Source organism: Glycine soja, chromosome 10, assembly GCF_004193775.1.
Source record: "Glycine soja cultivar W05 chromosome 10, ASM419377v2, whole genome shotgun sequence".
Lineage (NCBI taxonomy): Eukaryota > Viridiplantae > Streptophyta > Magnoliopsida > Fabales > Fabaceae > Glycine > Glycine soja.
In genome coordinates this window covers 51,381,405-51,393,209 of record NC_041011.1, presented here as the reverse complement: position 1 = coordinate 51,393,209, position 11,805 = coordinate 51,381,405, and the positions used below count along the sequence as shown (strand labels likewise).

At 33.1% G+C, this 11,805-nt stretch overlaps 2 protein-coding genes across 3 annotated transcripts; both read right to left on the bottom strand.

Moving 5' to 3' along the window:
• Positions 1–516: 516 nt before the first annotated feature.
• LOC114369481 lies at positions 517–2,647 on the bottom strand. 2 transcript variants are annotated; one of them, XM_028326714.1, is made up of 3 exons: positions 2,343–2,647; positions 2,176–2,257; positions 517–960 (listed from the first exon to the last, which is right to left on the bottom strand). In XM_028326714.1, exons 1-3 carry the CDS (start codon positions 2,457–2,459, stop codon positions 812–814), a joined length of 348 nt encoding a protein of 115 aa, XP_028182515.1. In that variant the 5' UTR covers positions 2,460–2,647; the 3' UTR covers positions 517–811. The 2 variants fall into 2 exon arrangements, with proteins under 2 accessions (XP_028182515.1, XP_028182514.1); XM_028326713.1 differs by having other exon boundaries at positions 517–963; positions 2,343–2,645.
• A 4,014-nt stretch (positions 2,648–6,661) lies between these two features.
• Positions 6,662–10,390, bottom strand: LOC114370526 (ACD11 homolog protein-like). The gene is made up of 4 exons (XM_028327903.1): positions 9,951–10,390; positions 8,361–8,533; positions 7,994–8,139; positions 6,662–7,093 (listed from the first exon to the last, which is right to left on the bottom strand). Exons 1-4 carry the CDS (start codon positions 10,158–10,160, stop codon positions 6,987–6,989), a joined length of 636 nt encoding a protein of 211 aa, XP_028183704.1. The 5' UTR covers positions 10,161–10,390; the 3' UTR covers positions 6,662–6,986.
• Between the last annotated feature and the right edge of the window lie 1,415 nt (positions 10,391–11,805).

Here is an 11,805-nt window from a genome sequence, read left to right as displayed (position 1 = left end):
ACAGAACCGTTGATTGGTTTTATTTTGGATAAGCAAAAGAGGCATAGAAGAATGATATCTTGGGGGTTTGACTTTTTGAGAATTGGAATGTGACCAAACGACGATTTTTCTCGTGTATCGTCTTACCCGTGCAAAAATATTCTCTTCCTTTTAAAATCTGATTCTACTTTGACTAAACTAAGAAATGGAAGTTGTTTTTCACTCAAGTCTTCCTATCCTTCCTTACCTTTACCTCAACGCTTAATTCACTCGAGAACATAATTACAGAGTGGGGAGGGAATAATCTCTTGATGCCCACGATTTGCATTGCCTTAACCTATGGCAACACTGAAAAACCGAAGCATCACTTAAGTTTAAAGTCTATAAGCAGCCTTAAGGGAACCTCAATGCACAAAATTAAGTATTCTAATTTCAGTTGAGCAGGGGAAAGGTGGGTTACTTTCCCATTTCTATGAACGAAATTTGCCACCGGATTGTGCGTTGTGTGGTCCAAACTCTAGTGGAAAGAAATTATTGTTTAATACATAATCCCATGCCTGCTTGGCATCAATTTGTCTCACCGCACACATTTTAATACACTTACTTTTCAAAAGATTAATTTGGTTACACATTCCTCAAACTTATTTTTTGTCAAAATTAATTCTATTTTCCTTTAAAATAAACAGACGTAAAATCACTTGGACACTTGGAGTGGCTAATTCAGAAGGCAATTACAAAACAAATTCAAATGAATACAAATACACTTTCAGCTGTACATTGGATAATCAGTTTACCGAATCTTATGCACGTGTGGATCCGTTGTAAGTCATTGTTAACTCCGTGAAGATCGAAATATCCGTCTAATAATGGCAACTTTAGGGACAGGAGTAATTTGCTGTGAGATTACTTTACCAATAGTTGGTAATCTAAAAGTAAGTACCACCTTCTTTTCCAACACATTCACCACCACTGACTCGGTCTCTGCTGAAAAATCAATAACATGTGGTATAACTATAAGAGCTAGCAAGAGAAAGTAACGAAATACCATTACAATTGCATCTCAAAATTCATCAAATAGAAAGCATTACTGATTGTTTCGGTTTTAAAGGTAAAATACTGAAATCTACGTAAGCAAACCACCGAAAGGGTATTAACTCATAAAACCGCGGCTATAATTTTCTGATGACACAAGTAAGCAAACCACCGTGAAGGTATAATAAAAGAAAATGTTACTACCACACCGTTTTTAACACTTAATTTAGAGAGAAAAAGTTAAAGAAAAAAAGAGTTTCGAAATGTGCATCTCTTTTATTTTGTTATCCAAAAAGAAAATAATGCAAAAAAAGCTGTAATAAAGGTGGTACTTTTTTTCACAGTAATAAAGAATATACTTAAATAACATTCTTTATGATACTATTTTGGAATGCTAATTTTACGAACATATATTTTTTTTTTGGTGATTTTTGCTTGACTAAAAGATAAAGCTTAAAGACGGTTTTGTTCTTTTTTGTGTCTTTTGTACCGAAGAAGCCAAGAGGTTTAAGATATTAGCCATCTGAAGAAGGTAAGTTCAGACTACCTAAAAGATGACAGGTAAAAAGTTACAACCTCCATTCCATAACACACGCAGACCTAGTAACATTTAATGGGCGTAAACTTATTTTTGGTTACATTAATGGATGTAAAATATAGTACTATCGTATTTAAATTAAAATATTTTTATCTAATATCTCATCATTACTTGTAATAAATTATTATATCAATTGTTAAATAAGAATATAAATAGAAAAGGAGATTAATTGTGGTGTGGGTGGCTAACACATATGGAATGGAGATCGTAGTTGAAGCAAGCTAAACATAAGAAAGTTTCAAAAAGAAAAGGACCAAAAACAGAGTGTTTTAGTACATAGTACAGCTATAAATAACTGTTCCCCAGTTTAGCAGCCAAAACACATGCTACCCTAATCAAAAGTGACAACAAAAACAGTACGGGCCAACTGCGCTTTTTCTCTCTAACCTCTTCATAGGGGAGAAGCTAGTGAGTGTGTGATTCTGAATTTCACAATCATATGCAATCAATCATGTGCAACATACTAACCTCATCAAAAAACAGTAAGATCTCTTATTTCTCTATAGAGCTCCAAAACCAATCAATGAACAATGTCTGAATTTCACAATCATGTGCAACTTACTTACCATTCATTTTAGTAATAATATCAGCAACCCTCTTCTGGCACTTCTCACATTGCATATCAGCAGAAAGAACAATTTCCTGAACCTGTTCTCAGCAAAAGAACCCAAACATCACACACAAAGTCATGACCAATCTCAAAACTGAAAATACAGTAAGGTGTTCACAGTACCACTGGCAGGGACAAAGACTCCATAGATGCCAGAGTAGTCCTAGTAAGAGGAAAGCTCTTGGAGATTTTTAGACCAACTTTCTGAAGCTCCTTTTTGGAACCATTTTCAAAAGCCATAACAGCATTAACTTAGCAAAGCCTAGGTATGTCTAATAAGCTTGCAGGATCAACTTCATCCTGCAGAAATGTGCAGAAAATGATCTATGACTATGAAAATCACTTTCTACGATGATAGAGCAGTTTGGGATGCTTGTTTTTGGTGGGCAGAAAATGGAGAAAGCATGAATATAAAAGAAAGAGAAAAAGGTAAGGTTTTATGCCTATGTTAACGGAGATTATTCTTTCACTTATGTACTGGACCTGGCCCCACATATAGTGCTTGGTTGATTTTTTTCTAACTATGAATTATTTTTTCATGTTTGCTTAGTAAACCCGGCACTAAATTAATTGAATGGATCAACTACACTGATGGTGCGCTTAGTTGACTCGGCCAAGCTTCTAGTGGGTGGTTCCTTCACTGTGCCTTGGCTTAAGCCAATAGGAAGAGTGAACCAATTATAAGAAAAAATTAATAAGATTTGATCATGCAATGTAGAGATTAGTAAAAAATATGATAGTTCTATTCTACCATATAATAATTTCTGGAGTGAGAGAGTAAATTAAAGGCCGGGTAGATGTTTGAGTATTTATTATTTAACCTATCATGGTAACATAGTTATTATTATCCAAAAGATTACAAGCATTGGATTCATTATCGTAGGTCCTCGTGTATAACTAAAGTCAAACAATTGGCTCCAGCAGGGTCCATTCCAGGGTAGAATGGATTGACGTTCTGGTATTCATTCTACTTTCAAAAGTCATGTAGTCTAGACGATCAAACTCAACACGCCAATGGGAAAACAGTGACTGATCTATGTATGAATAGATGTACGAACAACACAAGTATTATCTTGTTTATGTTTTTGTCTTGGGTGTCTCGAACTATCGATTGAGGTGAGGTGATTTGGACTAACGATACAATCGTTTTGTGGAGAAAACATTAATTGCCACTAATTATAGTTATTATTTAAACTTTATCTATTTTTTAGGAACATAAACATGATTAAACCTGATGAAATTTAGTACCCTCATTTCAATCAATCATCACACCTAAAGGAATCCTTAAACCAAAAAGAAAAGGCGAAATCATGAAACAGATAAAACAAAAAAAATTGCGCACAATTTTAATTAGTCGTACGTTTAAAAATATGTAAGATTTTGCCTTAATAAAAAAAATTATTATCTAGTACTATATGTACGTGTTTTAAACTTTTTCATTAACAAAATATCTATAAAATACACATTTTTTTTAAATATATATATATATATATATATATATATATATATAACGAGAATTTATATCCAAATATCAATCATAACATATACTGTATATAAGACGCGAATACCTACGGCCTACAGCCTACAGGGGATAAAAAGCATCCGAACGCCTTTCAAGTTTCATCCTATTTTTGTCTAATAATAAGCCCAGTCCATAATAGATATTTTAAACATTCATAATCATTAAAAAAAATCCATTACCATACAAATCAATGAAAATTCTTTCTACTTTTGTATTCCATTTCTTTTAAAGGCACTTTAGCTTATTTGACGAATCGAAGTATGGAACGATATCTCAAAGAATTTCAAATACTTGTCTAATTTTCTTTATGTTCTTCCACGAGAAACGCACATAGTGTTAACTTGGATTTAACACCTATTTCTTAAATAAATGAATACATCCTTCCACGGAAGGACAAAATTACCAAAACTTGCTTTCCATCTCGAACCATCGCCTTCCATGGGTGGTGAAATTTCTATGAGGAATTCTATTATTGGAGCAAGTTTTAAATTATGTAGGAACATTTTCAATGACAAGAATACCACAAACTATTCTACGTTAAAGCTAGCATTCCACTACGACTAATTTTTTTTCAGTACAAATACTAAGGCCATTTTTATTAGTATACTTTTGATCCGACGAAATTAAACTGTGAATATAAATATCGTGGTCGTTGGGTTTATAAAATTAGCACGTTGGTGAGTCACCTAACGTTCAATTGCCGCGGAGCCTCTGATCTTTAGGCAGGAAAAGGTGTGGGAACTCCAATTCGGGCTAACAAAAGTTGCAGTTGGACCGTTACTCTTGGGCCAACTCAAACCACATGTCAGGAAATTACTGGTGTACACTCAAGAAAATTGATGACTAATACAATGTTAGGTTCAGCTCATGGGTTTTTGCCCAGCCCTAATATAGAGGAAGGTAAAAAAAGTCTCAATTAGACACAGAAAGTATTTAGGTGCAGACTGAGCACTACGTGTATGACTGCCAACTGTCCACAATTGTTTAACAGATTGAGAAGATAAGCAAGCTACAATATCAGTTACTATACTATATAGTGAGTAGTGACTAGGTACTGTACTCTGACATTCTGCTACATTCCATGGCCCTTTAAAGGAACGGACTTGTTTATCTTATATACTGTTGACTGAGTATTAGCGACACAATCTTGTATACAGTGAGTAGTTACTAAATTTTTTGTTATGAAGTTGGGTAGAATTGATTTTGAACCATTTAAATGTAACTAGAATGTGTGTTTAAATGATTTTGCATTGGAATTTGTGCACAGTGAGAGAAATATATTCTGGAATTAGAACGAACTGATCCTAATTTTTTTTTTATAAATTTACTACATCACAATGATCATATGCATTAGTTTGTTGAAAAAGGGATTTGTCTAGTCTTCAACTTGCATGCATCATATGGAGAGATGGATATGATCATACGACTCTTGATTAATGCATGTCATTGACTTCTCTTAAGAAGCACAAGGACAAATACACGCTTCAGATATAACTCTTATGTCAGTTATAGTTAGGAGTTAGGACCATATATGGGATCAGAATTGTTTTTAAAATATCTCTGATCGAATTAATTGGGTCTAAACTTCCTTTTTCAGGTGAATGTAACAGCTGATCATCGAATTATTTATGGAGCTCAGTTGGCCGCTTTCCTCCAGACATTCTCAAAAATAATTGAAAACCCAGAAAGCCTGGCATTGTAGTCATTTTGTACTTCCAACGTAAAATTATGTCCACCACCATATTACGAATCGATAGTGTTTGTTTAGGAGCTGCTTGGCTCAAGGCCGAACATCTTGTGATTTTTGCCCCTTAACTTTCATTGTGTTTTATCATTTAGGAGCTATCCTGAGGACCATTGACTAATTTTTTTTACAGGGAGAAACAGCTTTAAAATTGTTTGCAGTTAGGGATGTTGTAAACGGCAATTATGTTGAGAATCTACCTGTAAGCAATAAGCAGTTTTAATTTTAAACATTGGATTTTTCCATAAAAATCTTTTTACTTTTTAGTCCTTCATTTCATCATTTGGTATTGGATTCTCTCAAGTCCGTTGGCACCTACATTCATATCTTAGCTTTCATTACCAAAGTAATTACCCCCGAATAGTCAAAGAAAAGGAACAGGGGCATAAAGAAAGCAGATAATTTAAATGGTATATTTATTGATTGGTTTAACTGGTAGTCTTCATTCATACAGTCTAAGAAGAATCGAAGTTTGTTACCCTGTTGGATCAGAGTGAAAAATCTCAATTATTTATTGATTTTTTAGTCTAAAAAGAAAGTCACGGTAGATCGGTGAGTGCAAGAGGAGATAAAATAAAAAAAAATGAAAGATATTGTGTAACATTGTTTTTTGCACATTATTTTTTGTTTCATGACTTAACTAACTCAATTATAATTTATTGGAGTTCTCTCCCATTGTTTTTTTTTTTTGGTATCGACCCTCTCTCCCATTGATTTTATTACCATAAAATTCTTGTTTAGGAGTTTGGAGTAAATAGAAAAATGATGTAAAAAGGTTACGAAATAACTAAAAGTCATAAATGATAAGTCATAGGATTAAGGTTTTGTTTGGAAAGAAAATAAGAAAAAATTAAAATCAAATTATACACTCAAAAATTATACAAGTACGACCTAAGTCCAAGGCAAGTCCAGAACCGTGGTAGGGCGTCATGTTCCAATATGAACTGAATGCCTTGTGTCAACCTTTTGTTATTTGCATTTTCAGAAATCTTTTTGTTTCAAATCATAGATGAGCAAAAAGCATACTGAAATACGAATAATATATATCAATTCAAACCGCCAATAAAACCTACATATATCATTTTAGTGATAGAAAACTGATTTGATATTCGGTAATAATCTAATAATGCCCCGAATGTCTTGCATCCGCATTTCATTACTAGTACTCTCACAGAATTAAAATATCACGATTTCTGTCATTCAAAACAAATGATGTACATGTATATACAGGTATACAAAATTACGAATCAAAATGGAACTAAAAATTTCACATGCATTTCGTTAGCAATTTAGTACAAACCTATTCGGTTGTTTGGTGCATCTCCCCCTAAGGGGCCAAGAGCCGTTGAGAAAAACTAACACAATTACATCTTATATATAGTACAAAAATTGAAGCATGTGTACTAAGGTTGCTGATAAACAATGGAGCCACAGCATTGCCTTCTAACAGACAGAAAGGGCATTCAACTTCTTAGATTTTCTCGTTTTTCTTTTCATAAATTCACCAGTCCAACGTAATATTTCGAGCAAGGTACAGTTTATCAATGTATTCTATAATTGGAAGCGAGGCAGCAATGTACCTTCTCATCTTCTTATCAGCTGATTGCTCTGCAAAAACATTTAAGATAGAGTTTAGGTATGTAAGATGGATTGGTGCAAGAAAATCGTATCAAAATCGGCCAATTTCCTAAAGATTAAAATCTTGTTTAAAAAAATTGAAAATATGAGAATATTTACATCGGCCAATTTATTTACATTAATTTGTTTAATAAGATCGGTTAATTTTCTTTGTTCACGCCGAAATTGATGTAAATAAACTTCTGGCAAAATTGAAAATAATTAAATAGAAGATACAAAGAAAAAGGTAAGCCGTTTAAACCCCAAACTCTAAACCAAGAATTAATTTAAGCATACAACAAAGGAATAGATAAGTTGTTACGTATGGAGTTGTCAAATAGAAAATTCATAGGACGACTAGGTGGTCTCGCATGTTAGGAATTAACTAATAACTGCCAACATATGAAATCGATTTTTAAAATTCATCTCTGTTAGGAGTAGAAATAGGTCAAGTCACCCAACAAGAGTGTATGGCCTAGACTATATCAGGTCAGGCTAAATACTTTTTTTAAAAAATAATCAGTCATTGGCCTTAACTAAATAATGATTTTAATTCACATTTGCTTATATTTGGTTTTACATAAAATATGTCTCTATTGACCTATTAGTTCATAAGCCTATTTTTAAATATCTCATACTTAATTTAGCATGAAATAGACCTTTAAGTAAGCTAACAAGTCAAGACAAACTTAAAAGGCTAGATAAGGTCTGAAAAAAGTCTATAACAGACCTAGTTGGGTCTTGAGTTTAATAGGCCAGAATTATTTAAGCAAAACCTTGTTCGATCCAGCTTATTTTCATCACTAATATCTATATAAACACATCATATATTTGATTCTATAAATTTTAATAAGCCCCCTTCACCGAACAAAATTAAACAATGTAAGTTACCTGTTTCATTGAGCTTCATCAAAAGTTGGTCTCTCGTTGGAAGTGTATACATCCCAGCATACACAGCTGTTCTTACCGCCCATGTGTGATACGGTGCACAAACCTGTCCATAAGCTGTTGAAGCCACTTCTTTTAGAGAACTATCGCTGAAAATGTCAAAAAATAACAAATCAGAGATGTCCCCACTACCCACTAGGCACTTGAATTAATTAGATGTTATAAGAAAGTAAACGATAGAATTATGGAACAGAGGTTCAACGCAGCTGAAACTGAACAGACAGGAAAACGGTACTCTCTTTTGCTATTTGTATATCACAGAAAATTCAGCATCATATTTGAGTTGTTATAAACAAAAAAGGTTTCTTACTCGGTTGACAAAAGTTGTTCAAATATAGCTCTGACAAGATCAAGACCCTGCCGAACTCTGCGCAGATTACGTGAAAAGCTTCCAGATGTTTTCACTGTGTCACTGGCGACATCAAGGTTAAGAATATCCGGTAGAGTGGAACATGTCTTTGATGCTTCCAATAGTCCATGTAGCTGACCATATCAACATCACACATATTCATACCATTAGAACAAGGTTAGAAGTTCAAAATATAGAGCCCAGAAAACAGTGAAGTAAAGAAAAAAATTTGGGAAGTAAAGCAAACACGATGCCCTGAATACTAGACAGGAATTGGGTGAAGGAAAAGTAACTCCGAATAAACTAATGATCAAGAAAACAATCAGCATCATGAAGCGTCATAAAACCGTGCATAGAAGCTTTAGGAATAATATATCTAAAGCCTTGTATATTACCACCCATTATCCATCCAACATGAAACCTACTTACATCAAACTTGTATGTTATTTGTAATGTTCTTATTATTAAATTCATCACATACTTAAATACATATACATCAAACTTGTATATTATTTGTAAAGTTATTATTAATTCAATTAGTAACAACTGAGCAGAAGATGGAGTCAAGTTTAGTAACACCACATTGACCACAACATCTGACTTTCTTCGTGTACATTACCACATTTGGTAGCAAACTTAGTGCTGGCTCACTATTCAATTGCTTATACATAATCCAATTTCAACAAAAGTCACAAATTTCAAATTGGAAAAAATTATAAAAAAAAAAAAGCAAAGATGATTTTGATCACAAGGAGCAACCGGAGGAATTAAAAATTTTAAAGAAAATGAAAATATCGAAACTGTGTATAAATTGTAATCATAATTGTTTATTGCCCGCCCGTACGAGCCTCCAATTTTGAATCTTCTTGTTTAAATTTTCCACTTGCACTACCAAAACAAAAATTTACTTGTTTGTGCTTAGCGTTCGTTCAACCATTGAAATCTAGAATTTAATTCTTATGAAGTGAAGAATTAATTTTAAAATATAAGATGAAAAAAAACATAGTTTCCTAAACATATCTTCCTTTCAAGTCAATCTTATTCGATGCATAATCAGATATTAAACATTTCAAACCTTAATTGATTACGCTGTGAAGAACTAACTTTTTTGCACCAAACCCAATCCTTGTGCTGATAAAACAAAAGTTATAGTTAGATTAAGAAAAACAAGAAGGAAAGGGAATTACAATGATATTCCACATGGTTTCTTCGAAATTCACAAGATATCATGTGAATCAGGAAGTGTTAGCGTAATTTTTCCAAAAAAAAAATAGAAAAGAAAACATTGATTAAAATTTAAATAACAACACAATTCGTTATATACATCTATCTATTTAATCACGATTTCAATAATCTAAATTTGAAGTTTGAATGATAAAAACTGCGATCAGCAAGGTTTTAAAAAATGAACTATAACGCGACTGCAATTGGGACGACATTGGTATGTAATTTGTCACGATATCAACAGCCATGATTTCATGATATTTAAAACCTTAATGACAATACTCAACAAGAAATCTAAATTGTGCGCCAAAAGAAAGAAAAGGGAACCTTGGCGACGTATTCCAATTCAGCGAATTTGAAGGCGAGGCCAAGAGAACGGAAGAGAACGGAGACGAGAGACGCTGCCTCGCAGAACGTGTCCAAGCGAATATCGTTGCCGTTGTTCCTCTCCTTCACCCTCTTGGACAGTTTCTCAAACGCCTCTGCTATGGCTGAAAGAGGTTGCTGTATAACCACGCGCTCATCCATCTCGGGCATCCTTCACTCTCTTCGATCGAATCCTTTAATATCAAAATTTGATTTGATAATCGTTGAAATGTCTAAGACGCGTGAGATGGGAAGGGTTTTTGTATTGCGTTGGAACATTCCCTACAAATGCGGTGTGCCAAAGGTTCCAAATTCTATAACTAAGCGATTCGTTTCCTCGAAACACATCATAAAGAGAAACGTCCACCGCTGCTAACTTCGTGGAGCTTTACGATTCAACCTTCGCGCCTTTTACATTACTTCCTTATCACGCTACTTAACTGCAACCATTGGGCCCATAGCCCAGCCCATTATGACCATGCGTATGTTGTTGGAATTTCTATTTCCATCTCTCTCTTTTCTCTTCACATTTTTTTTAGATTTTAGAAATTAAATTTAATAAAAAATATTTCAAAGATTAAGTAAAAAAGAACTCTTATGTTTATTTTAAAATATTTTTTTTATTAAACTTTAAAATTAATTTAAATACACTTGAAGTGTAACATTTTTTTATGGTCACTCAATGGTGGCAAAAACACCAAAAGGGGGCACTTTTACAAATTATTTACCAAAAAGGGGCTCTTTTGCAATTATTTTCGGGGGGGTTTGTTTTTTTATTGCAAAGCGCCCCCTACCCAGGCGCCTCCACTGTGCACGTGACACGTGGCACAAGGAGGTAGCGCCCCTGACGCAGGCGCCTTTGGTAGTGCCCAGGGGTCAGACACTACTGGTGGCGCCCCTGCTGCAGGCGCTACGGCTAGCGCAGGGCAGCCAGGCGCCTGCCCCCCCCTCAACCTCTTCTTCTCACACCCCCCAGTCTCTTCCCACACTCCCCCCACCCCAAAATTTTATATTTTTTATATTGTTTATCAAAAATTAAAATTTTGTTTCATCTTTCTTATTAGTATTATTTATTATTTTTTCATATTCCCACACCCCCACCCCAAAATTTCAATAAGATTATTTTTTATACACTCTAAATTGTATATTTTTTAATTTGTTTATCAAAAATTTAATTTTTTTTTCATTTTTATTATTAGTATTATTTGTTATTTTTTTATGTTTTATTATTCTCTCTTTTTGAAGTATATATAAGTACATTTTCAATAAAATACATTTTAAAATCCTAAAATGTTTTAAAATGCTTTTTGATTGGGTCAATTCTTTTTTGATTTGGCCATTAAATTACGTTAGAGATCACTTTTGATTTATGTGTCATTAACATTATGGTTATTTATTTTTATTTATTTTAAAAGCATTGCACAATAAGATTGAGACGACAAATAAATAAAAATAAATAAAAATGATCTCTAACGTAATTTAATGGCCAAATCAAAAAAGAATTGACCAAATCAAAAAGCATTTTAAAACATTTTAGGATTTCAAAATGTATTTTAGGTGAAAATGTATTTTATTGAAAATGTACTTATATATACTTCAAAAAGAGAGAATAATAAAACATAAAAAAATAACAAATAATACTAATAATAAAAATGAAAAAAATTTAAATTTTTGATAAACAAATCAAAAAATATACAATTTAGAGTGTATAAAAAATAATCTTATTGAAATTTTGGGGTGGGGGGTGTGGGAATATAAAAAAATAACAAATAATACTAATAAGAAAGATGAAACAAAATTTAAATTTTTGATAAAT